The sequence below is a fragment of the Oncorhynchus mykiss genome, chromosome 31 (assembly GCF_013265735.2).
Source record: "Oncorhynchus mykiss isolate Arlee chromosome 31, USDA_OmykA_1.1, whole genome shotgun sequence".
NCBI classification, from domain to species: domain Eukaryota; kingdom Metazoa; phylum Chordata; class Actinopteri; order Salmoniformes; family Salmonidae; genus Oncorhynchus; species Oncorhynchus mykiss.
Genome location: NC_050571.1, coordinates 22591822 through 22608868, shown reverse-complemented (window position 1 = coordinate 22608868; position 17047 = coordinate 22591822). Strand labels below are relative to the sequence as shown.

The 17047-nt window shown below is 44.3% G+C and overlaps 1 protein-coding gene across 5 annotated transcripts in view; it reads left to right on the top strand.

The window, feature by feature from the left end:
• The first annotated feature begins 6207 nt into the window (after positions 1-6207).
• Positions 6208-17047, top strand: part of LOC110504786 (slit homolog 3 protein) — a 445911-nt gene continuing 435071 nt past the window's right edge. The window contains exons 1-3 of one of the 5 annotated variants that reach the window (XM_036969805.1): positions 6217-6326; positions 6478-6559; positions 6721-6930. In XM_036969805.1, coding sequence (XP_036825700.1) covers positions 6525-6559; positions 6721-6930 — 245 coding nt within the window. In that variant the 5' untranslated portion in view covers positions 6217-6326; positions 6478-6524. Of the gene's footprint in view, positions 6931-17047 lie in introns of all 5 variants that reach the window. The other 4 variants (XM_036969806.1, XM_036969807.1, XM_036969809.1 and 1 more) reach the window with 4 other exon arrangements.

Below are 17047 nucleotides of genomic sequence, written 5' to 3'. Positions count from 1 at the left end.
GGTGAACCAGGCGAGGCAATCATTTGAGAAACCAAGGCTGTTGAGTCTGCCGATGAGGATGTGGTGATTGACAGAGTCGAAAGCCTTGGCCAGATCAATGAATACGGCTGCACAGTAATGTTTCTTATCGATGGCGGTTAAGATATCGTTTAGGACCTTGAGCGTGGCTGAGGTGCACCCATGACCCAAAAAATATTGATTTGAAGATTTTGTTTTGGGTTCTTTGAATGTTAAGGTGGCGAAAAAGCTGCAAGGGGGTTGCCGTGTGAAATCACTGTTTCCTTGGCTCTCTGGCCTTATGTCATCTCCACAGAGGTCAGAGGGGTAACTTGAAAGTCCATAGCAGAGTACCGCAAAGCTGTAGAACACTGACTTCATACCACCATCATGTGCCATAGTTCATGTACTGTATATAATAATGAAAGTGCCACACATGGATAAAGAGAGAGAAAAAGGAGCGGCCAATGGTCCAGCCAGCCCTGACCCTCTGTGTTTGTGTCTATGATAGCTCCCAAGAAAATTGGATGATCAATCATCCAGCATTACACAGGACAGAGATAAAACTCTTTCTAACATTCTAACGCCAGCCAGGGTGAGATTGACCCATATGTGGAATTGCTTAGAGGTGTCTGGGGAGCGGAAGGGTTCCAGATAGCCCCCCTCCCCTCCCAAAAGGCCAATCATACACCCCGCTCCCTCAACCCATAACCTCCTGACTGCAGCAATGTGTCCTTCTAATTGTGCACTTCCTATAACAAGCAGCCAGAAGGTTATCTTGTTCTGTAGGGGCTGCTAATCCTGTGATTACTCTTTTCCAGAACAGGACTATTCCCATTGTACAGGTTTGCACAATGTAGGTCAGAGCCAAAACAAATATTCACTGCGTGCCAAAATGTAAAGGAGAGAAAACCACCATTACTCAGTTCATGATTACCATGGCTTTCAGCATTCCTGTGCTCAGCGGCCTGTGAGACGAGAGAGAGAAGGTAAAATCACTAACAAAGCCCAAGCAACTGTCCAGCGCTGCCGCGTTTAGGACATCAAATGAAGCGTGCCTCAACATCAGAGCAGGGTCAAAGGTGAGGCCCGTGATTGAAACCGTGTCAGGTTGTGCATAATCCATGATGTCTGGATGGCTCCCTAATGCAACAACTCTCCCAGGGATAGGGACAGCTTGTTGAATAGCATACAAATAAATGTGAAAAAGGGCTTGGTTGTGGAAACATCTGGGATTGCTTTTTATTCCATATGTTTGTTCACCACCACCACCTCCAAGGAAGACAACATTCAGAAAGTATTTTTGTTCTCTTTTTTCTCTTGCACTCCCACAAAATCTTATCTGGCAGTCTCTTTATTCTCTGAACGTCTGCGTTAAGCATAAGAACAGAGGATTTGGGAGAATTGCGGGGCCTGTGCTCCAATGTAATTGATGGAGACCTGACAGTATGGGCCTGGAGGTGCTTTCAGGGAATGGAGGCAAGGAGCAGTGAGAGTTGGCTGGTGCTGGTGGTTCCCTGATGCCTAACCACAGAGCTGTGCTGTATCCCTCCCTCCCTCCCTGCCCTCTGTCCCCTCCCTACCTCTGTCCTCCTCTCTCTCCCTCCCTCTCACCCTCCCTCCTCTCCCCCCTCTGTCCTCTTCTCCCTTCCTCTGTCCTCTCCCTTCCTCTGTTCTCCTCTCTCTCTCCTCTCCCTCCCTCTCTCCCTTCCCTCCCTCCCTTTGTTATCCTCTCCTTCTCCTCCCTCCCTCCATCTGTTCTCCTCTCTCTCCCTCCCTCTGTCCTCCTCTCCCTCCTTCTGTACTCTTCTCCCTTTATGAGCTGAGACAATGTGGACAAAATAAGAGTCTCTCTGTTGCACTGGTGAGTGGAGGCTGGCCGCTCCACTCCGCTGGGCACACATGGCACCTTTTACTGGGACTGGGACTGAAACAGGGGCTGTCTCACACAGTAAGCCTGTATCGTTGACCAGCCAGCACTCTGCCAGCTGGCCACTACAGGGACAGGCTCCTTTCCCCCTCTCCTCTCTCGCTATATCACACTGCGAGCCAGACTTGCACTAAACCCATTGGTACAAATTAGAAGTGAAGGTTAACAACTGTAGGGTTGAAAAAAAAGAAAACAATTTATCTCTAAGAACCTTGATAGAAATGTTCAGGTTGACGTAAAATGTAATGTGGTATTTTCTCAGTGAACCAGGTGATGAGTTTTACAGATAAGTAGGACTGGGATAAAATGTTTGAGAAGATTTACTGCGGTTCAAATGTTCTCTATGTTACAAAACCACATTCCAGAACGAGACGGTGCAATTCACCCCAACTGACAGAGAGTAAATGTAGGTATTGAGAGGGAATCCATATATGTTCCCTTTCCCTTGCTCTGAGGTTCCCATACCCTTATAGCTCTGAGATGGGCAGAGAGATTGACGTAACTGGTGGAAAGTTTGGATTTCTCTTTTTGTTAAAGTCATCCATTAAAAGGAGCTCTCATTTCTAATGGCTTTTTTTCTCAGACAGGTCTTTGGCTAGTTCATGCTAAGCAGGCTGTGGGCCTCTGCTGTGCGAATTGATCTCCAATGCCAATTTTCTCCTATACACTGTCCATACGCTTCCTGGGCAGGCATTAGGGTTTTCAACATAAACCAGAAAAATCCGTTTTAACACCCTGGACTGTCAGTAGTCTGCAACCAGGGGCGGACTTAGTTATTTGGAGGCCCCAGTCAGAGGCCTGTCTGATTTATTTTACTGATTGTGATTTTCCTCTCTATGTCTTTCTGCTTCTCTCTGCTGTGTGTATCAGCCAACCAGACCGAATATTGATGATGATGTAGGCTAAATCAAGTGTTATCAAGTGTTAATCAAATATTATGCTGCTGTGGCAGTACTGTTGATATTAAAACGTAGCTACAAACACTCGACTGGTAAGCGCATCTCTCAAGCCATGCTTATTGGTTACCAGGCGCGTGTGAGCTCCGTACAGGGCAGACTGGGAAAAAGGCTCCATACAGGGCAGACTGGGAAAAAGGCCCCATACATGGCCGACTGGGAAAAAGGCTCCATACAGGGCAGACTGGGAAAAAACTCCGTACAGGGCAGACTGGGCAAAAGTATCCGTACAAGGCAGACTGGGAAAAAGGTATCCATACAGGGCAGACTGGGAAAAAGTATCCATACAGGGCAGACTGGGAAAAAGTATCTGTACAGGGCAGACTGGGAAAAAAGTATCCATACAGGGCAGACTGGGAAAAAGTATCTGTACAGGGCAGACTGGGAAAAAGTTTCCGTACAGGGCAGATTGGGAAAAAGCTCCGTACAAGGCAGACTGGGAAAAAGCTCCGTACAGGGCAGACTGGGAAAAAGCTCCGTACAGGGCAGACTGGGAAAGAGCTCCGTACAGGGCAGACTGGGAAAAAGCTCCGTATAGGGCAGACTGGGAAAGAGCTCCGTACAGGGCAGACTGGAAAAAAGCGCCGTACAGGGCAGACTGGGAAAAAGGTGCAACCGGGCGCGTGCGAACTCCATACAGGGCAGAACGGGGTGGGGGTAGCGAACTTGATGACAACTTGCGGGCAGTGGGTTCTGAACAACAATGACAAAAATTGTTATTCACTTCCATACATTTTTTTTGTCTGGTGCTGGGTGGCTTTCAGACGAGTCTCGGGAAACTTGTGGGGGTCGTCGAGCAATACGGAGAGTCTCATCTTTCCAAAGAGGGGTCATATTAGTGTGTAGCTCAAACCGTTCGGACGCTACAGATGTTTTCTTGAGAAGACCAATTTTTGGGATGTCTCTTGGTCTGACAAACACAGTGGTAGCTCTGCCACCTTCCACCGCAGATATAGAAAGGATAAGGGAAAAGGGGATACCTAGTCAGTTGTACAACTGAATGCATTCAACTGAAATGTGTCTTCCACAGGTTGACGATGGTTGCGATGGTTTGAGACTCAGCCAATGCAAAACATTTTGATAAGGGATTTTTTTTATTATGCCTTGAGCGTAGCATCAGGGGGCCTCAAGCAGAGAAGTATATTTTGGGGGGTTTAAATGAAAATATATACAGTATGTATATGCCCAGCTCAGGAGGCCCCATAATGATGTGAGACCTCATGGTAAATCTGCCAGTGGCTGCAAACTCCAACATACTCTTTCACTCTCAATTGATCTCTCTCTCTCACACACACACACACACACACACACACACACACACACACACACACACACACACACACACACACACACACACACACACACACACACACACACGGGTACGCCACACCTTCAAGGGAGCCCTAGCTCTGTTTGTGGTTTGTGGAGAGAGCGAGTCATGGCAGGCATGGACATCGTGCAGCCTGGACTGGTTAGTGCTTGACTGACCCTGAAGGAAAGTGGCCTTGAACCTCCAGGGTCCTTCCTCCTGGGTCCTCCTGGGTCCTCCTGGTTCCTCCTGATCTCCATAGCTGTCTGAGAAACATGTAGAGCATATCTGTCCTCGCCATGCTTGTTATCCACACTCATCCACAGGTGGAACGACAGAACATTCCTCATCCCTGAGATTAGAAAGAGGAAAGGGTGAAGAAGACAGTAAATCCTCTCAGCCACTCCCTAAACACACACACACACCTGATTTATGTGACCGCTGCCGTGTGTGTGCATGTGCGTGTCAGTAAAAGCTCTGCACACATGGTTCACAGCTTAGCCATATGCCCCTGACTCCAGACGGAGGAATGAGTTAACTCTTCACCTCGATCTGAGAGGCATGGAGCTGCATCTGCAAACCACTGGCATCTGGGCCCAGATAGAGGGGTAGATGTGTGACCTGCTTTATCCAGACACCTTGATATAATAAAGATAGAGCGAAAAGAGAGAGTGTGGGAAGAGGAAAGGGGGGAGAAAGGGAGGAATGGGGAGAAGTAGAGTGTGGATGGAGGCAGAGAGAGGGGTCCAGGATGTCATAAATAGCATCTCAATTTGCTCTTAACTGAAAATAATGTTAATTGATTATCTGCTCAGTGTGTTAAACAAGTCTCCTCTGTGGAGCTTTATCAGAGAGCAAGGAAGAAGAGTCTGATAGCCAATGTCTGATGCAGATGCTGGCCCCATCTGCCTAATTTGAGGCTACTCAGGATTGTCTATAGTGTTGGCAGAAATTAGAATATTTTCTGTTTTAGTCTGCTTTTAATCTGAATGTGTAACCTGATATGATATTAAAATGATATTTCCTAGTTATTACAAAATTGGCCATCATCAACCACCAATGCAAAGTTCAGATTTGACTAGATCCATAAATGTTGTGTTAGTTGTGGTTGTAGCTGTCAGAAAACATTGAAGCTATTGTCTGAAATACAACAATTCAATGGGAAAAGAGGGTTAGTTTAAAATGTAATTATTGGTCCATTTTAACACCAGATGAGGGCACTGCAGCTGCAAAATGACTGTAAGACAGAGACTGCTCAGTGAAGACTGGATGAGAGTTGTGCGAGTGCTTCACAAGTCTAAACTGTAACTAAAGTATTGAAAGTGAGTTCTTGGCCACTTTCTTACAACAATTTCAATTTAGTTGCGATACAGGCCTATTGCTATTGATATAAGTAATTGAAGGAATTGCTTTTATGGTCAGAATACTTGTTAAAGCCTGGGTCAGCAAAATGAGAAAGTAGGCAACCATTCTTTGTTTCATTGCTGCCTTCAACTTAATATAGAGGCTACTGCATAACTATTTTTAAGCGGTGTCCTTGCCGTTGTCACTCAAGTCATTTTAAATGCATTGTCATATCCAGTTCTATTTTAACAACACCCTGCTACTAGAAACTCTCAATGAAGATTCCCAGTATCTGGGCACAAATAGCCGACTTTAAAAGTACACTAGGCTATATCACCTCGTTAGGTAAAATCCACAAATATAACCTTTTCTGATCAAGTCCCGTTAGTTGCACATGCACACAAGTGTTGGACCTAAAATGGAAACGTCATGTTTTCCATGTAACTCATCAATTGCAAACTCATTGCCTTGTAACTCATTCCAAAATGCCATAGACTTTATTGTTTTACTTACTGATCGTAAAGTGCACATGAGGGGCATTAAAAAAAGTTAAGAATAATAACTTATTTTCTGCTTATAGTGACATCAACGCAGTGCGAACCAGTAGGAATCTGAAGTGGTGAATTTGGGGGGTTGGAAATAGGTATGAGTTTTCTAGCAGACAGCAGCCTACATTCGCTCCCCTGGAGTTCTGTTTCAAAATGGCATCAATTGAAATGGGACTGTGTGATGCGTACTAGCTGGAGTTACCTCAACAACTGAGAAACTGTTATCACATCTGAAACTTTATGTACTAAACTAATTGTCTATTTTTTTTTTCTTTCCATGAAGCATTTGGGATGGTTACTGATGAAGATTGTTATAAGTGAAATGACGTACGCATCTGAATGAAGATTGTTTTGAAATTGCATTTTTTTTTTCATTTTCTAATATGTTTACAGTTTTGTATCAATGGTGAGGAAAAGGCAGAACACGCATCGGACTTTGAATGAGCGCAACTCCGCATCGATTTTGTTTGGGAAGGTACTTAACTTTGAGAAACTGATTTGATCTATTCATATTATTAGGTTCTGGACCTTTTAGCCTTTAATTCATTTAACTGCAACTATATTTTATTGCGAGATAGTTGAGTATACCTTTTGGGGATTCCACCAGTGTTTCGTTATTTTCGTTTTAAATACTAGTTTTGCCACGGTGAATACCATGCTACCGAATGTGCATGAGAAGTGGACGGCATATCACTGGGGGATATGGGTTCTGATGTGCGGATTGCTGTGCGCTGCCGTGGTGAATGGATGTCCTCACAAATGCAGTTGCTCTGGATCTCATGTGGATTGCCAGGGTCAAGGATTCAGGAACGTGCCAAAAGGAATACCTAGGAACGCAGAACGTTTGTAAGTAACACAAACCCCTTCGCGCATCATCACACCACTTCTCTTCTGTCCATTTATATTGTCAGAGGCTAGGTGGTGTATGAGTGGGTAGCCTCATTTAATAATATGCAGAGCCTGTTGATTGTGGTTGCAAACAGTAATACGGGAATGAAGATGCGACACATCTGGCACCTGCTTTGCATGCGTGCCCATGAAGGGTGCTATTGCGGCCGCAATTCAGTGTGGGCATTCCTGCATCTGCAGGAACCCCTCTTTATACTTCTATTGATCAATTCTTACGTTGGGACAGGTGGGAGGTGGCAATGCTGCAATACAGTAGGTGGCGTTAATGCACAAAAACATTGGATGCCAGCCGCTGATAAACCCCACAGAAGATGGTAGCTAGCTAGCAAGTACACCTGTAGATTGTGTCCTTTGCCCCGAACAGTCGGGCACTGTTGTCCCGCAGTTCTGTTAACAACGGCGAGGGAAGGTGTTCGGCAGGCAGGAGCGAAGGACACTGTGATAGCTAGTGCACGGTGTCGCCCTAGCCTCCCGTCTGCGGTGCTAGCGGGAGGCCGTGATGACAGGTAGACTGTTCTTCGCTCCCGGCTATCAGGTACGGTTTTATCCGATACACAGCGGGAGGTGGGGGCGACACCGTGTGCTAGCTAATTAACAACGCTGTGTCGCTAACTAGGCTGGAGCGAAGGACAATGTGTGATATTTCAGCCAACTAGTCCTAAGGAGGACTCTGAGTGTACACTCATCATTATTATTATGTGTTGGTCCAGAGGCCATAAATGTTCTCTAGATCCTCAATGTGTTTTTTTTTGCATATCCCAGCCATAATCAATATATTTAACAAGGCAAGTCAGAACAAATACAGAACAAATACTTATTGTCAATGACGGCCTAGGAACAGTGGATTAACTGTCTTGTTCAGGTTTTTTACCTTGTCAGCTCAGGGATTTGACCTTCCAACCTCCCGGTTACTAGTCCATCACTCTAACCACTAGGCTACCTGCCACCCCATGTCAATGAATATAGCCAACCCTTGTATATAGCCGACCCTTGTATATAGCCAACCCTGTATATAGCTTCCTCGCTTATTTCTTATTTCTCCCGTTTTCTTTACCTGGTTTAATTAGTTATGCTATTTAATTACTTCACTGTTGCTAGAGCTTGCAAGTTAAGCCTGTCACTGTACTTGTGATTGTGACAATAAAACGGCAAACTGTAAACTGTTTGTTAACATATTAGATATGCCTAGGCTTGTCATTGTATGAGTATGTCATGTGCATTGGCACTTTTATGAAATTTACTAGTAGTCTGACCTGTGGCTGTAACCTGTACCTTCTTTCCAGTCCAGTCAGCCTAAGCTCCATTAACCTGAGGACTTAGCAGCCTCGGCCACATTAACCCGAGGACTTAGCAGCCTCGGCCACATTAACCTGAGGACTTAGCAGCCTCGGCCCCATTAACCTGAGGACTTAGCAGCCTCGGCCCCATTAACCTGAGGACTTAGCAGCCTCAGCCCCATTAACCTGAGGATTTAGCAGTCTCAGCCACATTAACCTGAGGATTTAGCAGCCTCAGCCACATTAACCTGAGGATTTAGCAGCCTCAGCCCCATTAACCTGAGGATTTAGCAGCCTCAGCCCCATTAACCTGAGGATTTAGCAGTCTCAGCCCCATTAACCTGAGGACCTAGCAGTCTCTGCCACATTCACCTGAGGACTTATCAGCCTCAGCCCAATTAACCTGAGAACTTAGCATCAAACCCATTAACCTGAGGATTTAGCAGCCTTAGCCCCATTAACCTGAGTGTTTATCAGCCTCAGCCCCATTAACCTGAGGACTTAGCAGCCTCAGCCACATTAACCTGAGGACTTAGCAGTCACCTGAGGACTTATCAGCCTCAGCCCAATTAACCTGAGAACTTAGCATCAAACCCATTAACCTGAGGATTTAGCAGCCTTAGCCCCATTAACCTGAGTGTTTATCAGCCTCAGCCCCATTAACCTGAGGACTTAGCAGCCTCAGCCACATTAACCTGAGGATTTAGCAGCCTCAGCCACATTCACCTGAGGACTTAGCAGCCTCGGCCCCATTAACCTGAGGATTTATCAGCCTCAGCCCCATTAACCTGAGTGTTTATCAGCCTCAGCCCCATTAACCCTGAGGCCGTAGTATGAAATTACATTCCATGGGGGAAGTGGGTCCTGCAATCCCTGAAAATGCAGTGTTTCCACCTCTGGTGATTCTAGGAGATGGAACCTATTATCTAGCATAACTAAGAAGCTTAAGGACCTCAGGGGATACAAAACATGAGGCACTGCAACAACAAACACAATCTTTTTTGCTTGGAAGTGGTATGAAAGCAAAGCATGTTCGCATTAGCCAGAGGCTAGTTGACCAAAGACCTGTTAAATTTGAGAGAGTGATCCCTAGACATTTGAAACAGAGAAAATAAATGATAATACCAAGTGGGATTGTGTGTCCCTTTAGGAAAAAGAGTTGATCTTTTCTTTATTTAGTTGCCAGTCAAGTTGTTTTAACATGCAACATTTGACTGTAGTTGTGGATAGGAGGCAGCAATGAGCCTTGTTCATATTTTTTTTAAGTAGAAAGTAATTAGACTACGGTTGTTTTGATGGGAAATGTTTGAGTGTTAACGTAATAAAAGCAGGAAACAGGCATGTTGAAAATGCCTGCTTCCCAAAGGGGAATGCCAGCCCAGCACCTATAGAATAGCAAATTAGAAGCCCAGTCAATTTGGTTCTGTCGATACTCAGGGCCACTTGAGACCTCATTTGCATCTTGTTTGAGCAGAAGGATTGTGAAGGCTTAATGATGGTGGCCAAGGTGGAACAGTCCCTTTTTTCCAGGGTGCAATTCACACCCTGCTAGAGTTCCCAGAACACCTTGGAGTGCTCCTGGCTCTTATCACGCTGATGCTACTGGGGCCGTGATGGACGAACTACAGCCCAGCCACACCCACAGTCCACCAACACTCTCAGGGTGGGTGGGAGGCTGTCAGCTGAGAACAATGTGTATGCGGTTACCAACACTTAACCCATCCATCATCCCAATTCCACTGCTATTCAACTCCATATTACACTCACACAGAGGATGAACTGATCCTAGACCATTTGTAGCCTACTGTACAAAGTCACCAGTACATGCTGCTACATTCCAAATCCATTGCCTAAGTGGTGAATGAGTTTCAGCTTAACTTGAGTTTGTCTTGTAGTGGCACTTGGTAGGTCATGAGGGTCAGTGTGTGAATGTTCTAGAGTTGGTGTCTTGGTTGACCTGTTGAACTGTCTGATAATGACTTTAACTTGCCTGGCGGGCTGACGCTGGCACTGCCAGCGGGCACAGCTAACGTCAGCCTTCTGGGAAATATCAGCCGTCTACCTTCTAAAAAAAATCTGTGTGGAAAATATTTGGAGGTGCTTTATTTCAGCCAGCACTTCAAAGGCCAAAGCTGGCAGAGTGAGGGAGGGAGGGAGAGAGGGGAGCATACTTTTTGTTGCAGCGTTAAGTGGAGAGAGAAAGTGGTCTAAGTCACGAATGTGTCCTTGAAGAGGTTAGTCCAAAATGTAGGAACACACAAGTTCAGAACTCGTCCAAGTGTGTGTCATGCTTTAATGCAAGACTGGTTTTGAAAGTCTCTAAGAGTCTGTGAACCTGGGGCCATTTTAGGTTAACAAGGACCCGCTTTTTGCTGTTTGGGTTCTGTTACCAAAGCAACACATCAAGGCCCTTTGCTTTGTCCCATCAGTCCATCCTTTATATTCTCAGCTCTCGCTGAACTTCGCTTAATGTGACAAAGTGTTTATCCCAATCTACCAAATATGGATAACTCTGCATGTTTTGGTGCCTTTGTCATTGATGCGCAAGGGCCCCAAACATTACGTTGCAGCTAGCAACCCAGTAAACAATGTATGGAGCCAGGAATCACTGCACGTACCTTGAGTTGATCAGGATGTTACTGGGGGAGTGACTGTATGTGGCGTCTAGATCTGGGGTAATATTCCCTTAGAGAGGCAGGATGTCCAGGCAGTAACATGTGAAGCTCCTGTTGATGGTGTTTCATGAGGAATGATTCATCAGATTAGTGGACCATGAGCAGCCCTGAGCTTGAACAACTCTCTCTTTAGCTGTATACTGTAACGCTGTGCGTCTGGTTAACTCCTTAGGGTTCCTTACTCCTTAGGAACATTATTAGTGTTCACAACCGGAGCTTGTGATTTAGGTGTGTTTTAACACGATCCCCGTTCCTTTATATATCTGCCAGTGCACCTAATTACTGTGTGTTTGTGTCCTGGCTGCTTGATTCTCTTCCTGCTAGTCTTCTTCCATCTTTCTTGGTTTACATGAGGCTCTGCGCCTTCTGCACCTCAAGCCCTGGACAGCTCAGGAGCAAATTGCCTGAGATGAGTCCTGGGAGGCCTGTCAGATTGAGTTCCACACAAAGTGTTAAAAGTTCCCCTGTCACCTCTGAAGTTTACTGTACAGATGTAATCTAAGGAGTCATGTATGGACTGTACTGGTCTGAACTGGACTGGACTGTACTGGACTGTACAGTACTGCAAACACTGACTGAGGTATGCTGGGTATTATTACGTTTAATTACTTTTCTATTAGTTCTCTATTTTCTTTCTCTCTGCATTGTTGGGAAGGGCCCATAAGTAAGTTAGTCTACTCTTGTTGTTTGCGAAGCATGTGACAAATACAATTAGATTTGATTTGATTAAGGTCGATCCAGTTGACTAAGGTACACTAGGATGATCCAGCTGCCTGTCTGCCTGCCTGTCTGCCTGTCTGCCTGCCTCTCTGTCTGCCTGCCTCACTGTCTGCCTGCCTGTCTGTCTGCCTGCCAGCCCTTTGAAAATAAACCATCTTGAAGTAAACAGACGCGTCTGGAGAAAATATGAAATTATTCTTGTCAGTTGTGCTGAGTCAGAAGTGCGTGTCCTTCAGCTGGGAACTCATCCGGTAATTAAAATATTTAGAAAACCAAAGTCCCAGTGAGATGTTGCCTATCCTGCTCACACTGCCTCATAAACAATAGAAAACAGCACAGAATGTTGCTGTCATCTTCACTTTGGCCATCTTTGTTCACCCAGCGAATAGTAATGCATTCCATGAGTCATCATCAGGACAGTGATGAAGTGGTGTCTCTTAAGGTTGGCGATACCGAGCGGTGCTTGATCTGAAAGGTGATGTGACATACAGTGCTTTCGGAAAGTATTCAGACCACATGACTTTTCCCACATTTTGTTACGTTACAGCCTTATTCTAAAATTGATTAACATTTTTTTTTTAAATCCTTAAATCTATTCACAATACCCCATAATGACAAAGCAAAAACAGATTTTTAGACGTTTTTGATCATGTATTAAAAATAAAAACAGATACTTACATAAGTATTCAGACCCTTTGCTATGAGATTCGTAATTGAGTTCAGGTGCATCCTGTTTCCTTTGATCATCCTTGAGATGTTTCTGCAACTTGGAGTACACCTGTGGTAAATTCATTTGATTGGACATGATTTGGAAAGGCACACACCTGTCTATATAAGGTCCCACAGTTGACAGTGCCTGTCAGAGCAAAAACCAAGCCATGACGTCGAAGGAATTGTCCGTAGAGCTCCGAGACAGCATTATTTTGAGGCACAGATCTGGGGAAGAACCCAATGGTCACTCTGACAGAGCTCTATAATTCCTCTGTTGAGATGGGAGAACCTTCTAGATGGACAACCATCTCTGCAGCACTCCACCAATCAGGCCTTTATGGTAGAGCGGCAAGACGAAAGGCAATAAAAGGCACCACTTGGAGTTTGCCAAAAGGCACCTGAGTAACAAATCGAACTTTGATTTAGTCCTATTCTTTAACTTTTGGTTGAGATGGAGACAGGAATCCAAAATATAAATTATTAATTTGTAGACCAACTGGAATTGAATTTAGACTATGTCAGTGGCACAGATTCAACTATCCAAGCCGAAGATACATCTCCTCTAAATACATATCCTCAAAATGTTGATATTTGGTTGCGTTGACAACCAAACACAATTCAATATCCAGGTTGTCTACAAATGAATAATTGATATGTTCGATTCACATCTCCATCTCAAACAAAAATATATTTTAGACAATTGGACTATTCTTATACATATAGGCCTATATGCATTGTCTATTTTTAGTTGAATTCTGGGTTGAATTGAAACAATAGCTGTTGACAACTTTACAAATGCTGTATAGTCCTAAATAGCTTCATTGATGATATGACTGTTAAAGTTTAGTTCCATTTCATTTGCTCTGTTAAACCTTCAATTTCAAATGACTTTGATAGCAGCAGTGAATATATTTAGTTATTAAGGGATTTCTCAATCATCATTCTCATAATAGCACATTGGTAGTAGTCGGTGACAAATATCATGTCTTAGCAGAGCTGGATGGGAGACCAAATGAATAGCTGTAGATAGATCAACTCTCCAGTAGGAGGTGCTGCCCTGCCTATTGTTTCTTTTATATTGGATAAAGCGTTGAAGGTCTGACATTGTTTCAAAGGTACAAATTTAACTTCAGGTTTGTCTGTGTTGAAAATTGGTTACGATGATGACATGACCATGTGGTTGACACTCTCAAAACAAGAGGACCTTTTTAAAATCCAATGTATTTTCCACCTAGATTGCACGTCACAATACGTTGACGAATTACGTTGATACAATGCTGATTCAATCCGTTTTTGCCCACTGGGTTTGGCTGCTTGGTTATACATATTTTCCTCTCTGTTGGTGTGCGAGTCCTCACTTAATGTATTTAAAGTGTAGCTCAAGTCTTGTTTATTTGCAGTCATGGTGGCTGCCTTGCAATTATTACCATCAACTATCTCTAGTTTAAAGATGTTTGCCAAGCTAAAGTGATCTATTGACTCTGCCTATAAACAGGTTGTGTAGGTGTCTATGGTATTGGGTTTGAAGTGGCACTGTTCACATAGCTGTTAGGGATGATTTGTCACCTTAAGAATTCAGTGATATTGGTGTCCAGTGATGTCTGTGTCCAGTGATGTCTGTGTCCAGTGATGCCTGTGTCCAGTGATGTCTGTGTCCAGTGATGCCTGTGTCCAGTGATGTCTGTGTCCAGTGATGTCTGTGTCCAGTGATGTCTGTGTCCAGTGATGTCTGTGTCCAGTGATGCCTGTGTCTAGTGATGCCTGTGTCCAGTGATGCCTGTGTCCAGTGATGCCTGTGTCCAGTGATGCCTGTGTCCAGTGATGCCTGTGTGCAGTGATGTCTGTGTCCAATGATTTCGGTGTGCAGTGATATCAGTGTCCAGTGATATCGGTGCCCAGTCGTGCTTGTCTACGTGTGTGCACCTGTGTGTGTGTGTTGAATCAACACCCTTGTGGAGGAGATGAAAGGCAGACGGAATATTTGATTCCTCAGACTTGTGATTGGGTTATAAACCATACAAGCCATACAAACAACTATACTAACCATACAAACCATACAAACTATACTAACCATACTAACCATACAAACCATACAAACCATACAAACCACACAAACCATACAAACCATGCAAACCATACAAACCATACAAACTATACTAACCATACAAACCATACAAACCATACAAACCACACAAACTATACTAACCATACTATCCATACTAACCATACTAAGTATACTAACCATACAAACCATACTAACCATACTAGACATACTATCTATACTAACCATACAAACCATACAAGCCATACTAACCATACAAACCATACAAGCCATACTAACCATACAAACCATACTAACCATACAAACCATACTAACCATACTAGACATACTATCTATACTAACCACACTAGCCATACTATCTATACTAACCATACTAACCATACAAACCATACTAGCCATACTAACTATACAAACCATACTAGCCATACAAACCATGCTAACCATACTAACCATACAAGCCATTCTAACTAGACTAACCATACAAATCATACAAACCATACTAACCCTACAAACCCTACTGACCATACTAATCATACTAACCATACTAACCATTTATTTATTTATTTTATTTTATTTTACCTTTATTTAACCAGGTAGGCAAGTTGAGAACAAGTTCTCATTTACAATTGCGACCTGGCCAAGATAAAGCAAAGCAGTTCGACAGATACAACGACACAGAGTTACACATGGAGTAAAACAAACATACAGTCAATAATACAGTATAAACAAGTCTATATACAATGTGAGCAAATGAGGTGAGAAGGGAGGTAAAGGCAAAAAAAGGCCATGGTGGCAAGGTAAATACAATATAGCAAGTAAAACACTGGAATGGTAGTTTTGCAATGGAAGAATGTGCAAAGTAGAAATACAAATAATGGGGTGCAAAGGAGCAAAATAAATAAATACATTAAATACAGTTGGGAAAGAGGTAGTTGTTTGGGCTAAATTATAGGTGGGCTATGTACAGGTGCAGTAATCTGTGAGCTGCTCTGACAGTTGGTGCTTAAAGCTAGTGAGGGAGATAAGTGTTTCCAGTTTCAGAGATTTTTGTAGTTCGTTCCAGTCATTGGCAGCAGAGAACTGGAAAGAGAGGCGGCCAAAGAAAGAATTGGTTTTGGGGGTGACTAGAGAGATATACCTGCTGGAGCGTGTGCTACAGGTGGGAGATGCTATGGTGACCAGCGAGCTGAGATAAGGGGGGACTTTACCTAGCAGGGTCTTGTAGATGACATGGAGCCAGTGGGTTTGGCGACGAGTATGAAGCGAGGGCCAGCCAACGAGAGCGTACAGGTCGCAATGGTGGGTAGTATATGGGGCTTTGGTGACAAAACGGATTGCACTGTGATAGACTGCATCCAATTTGTTGAGTAGGGTATTGGAGGCTATTTTGTAAATGACATCGCCAAAGTCGAGGATTGGTAGGATGGTCAGTTTTACAAGGGTATGTTTGGCAGCATGAGTGAAGGATGCTTTGTTGCGAAATAGGAAGCCAATTCTAGATTTAATTTTGGATTGGAGATGTTTGATATGGGTCTGGAAGGAGAGTTTACAGTCTAACCAGACACCTAAGTATTTGTAGTTGTCCACGTATTCTAAGTCAGAGCCGTCCAGAGTAGTGATGTTGGACAGGTGCAGGTAGCGATCGGTTGAAGAGCATGCATTTAGTTTTACTTGTATTTAAGAGCAATTGGAGGCCACGGAAGGAGAGTTGTATGGCATTGAAGCTTGCCTGGAGGGTTGTTAACACAGTGTCCAAAGAAGGGCCGGAAGTATACAGAATGGTGTCGTCTGCATAGAGGTGGATCAGAGACTCACCAGCCGCAAGAGCGACCTCATTGATGTATACAGAGAAGAGAGTCGGTCCAAGAATTGAACCCTGTGGCACCCCCATAGAGACTGCCAGAGGTCGGGACTACAGACCCTCCGATTTGACACACTGAACTCTATCAGAGAAGTAGTTGGTGAACCAGGCGAGGCAATCATTTGAGAAACCAAGGCTGTTGAGTCTGCCGATGAGGATGTGGTGATTGACAGAGTCGAAAGCCTTGGCCAGATCAATGAATACGGCTGCACAGTAATGTTTCTTATCGATGGGGGTTAAGATATCGTTTAGGACCTTGAGCGTGGCTGAGGTGCACCCATGACCAGCTCTGAAACCAGATTGCATAGCAGAGAAGGTATGGTGAGATTCGAAATGGTCGGTAATCTGTTTGTTGACTTGGCTTTCGAAGACCTTAGAAAGGCATGGTAGGATAGATATAGGTCTGTAGCAGTTTGGGTCAAGAGTGTCCCCCCCTTTGAAGAGGGGGATGACCGCAGCTGCTTTCCAATCTTTGGGAATCTCAGACGACACGAAAGAGAGGTTGAACAGGCTAGTAATAGGGGTGGCAACAGTTTCGGCAGATAATTTTAGAAAGAAAGGGTCCAGATTGTCTAGCCCGGCTGATTTGTAGGGGTCCAGATTTTGCAGCTCTTTCAGAACATCAGCTGAATGGATTTGGGAGAAGGAGAAATGGGGAAGGCTTGGGCGAGTTGCTGTTGGGGGTGCAGTGCTGTTGACAGGGGTAGGAGTAGCCAGGTGGAAAGCATGGCCAGCAGTAGAAAAATGC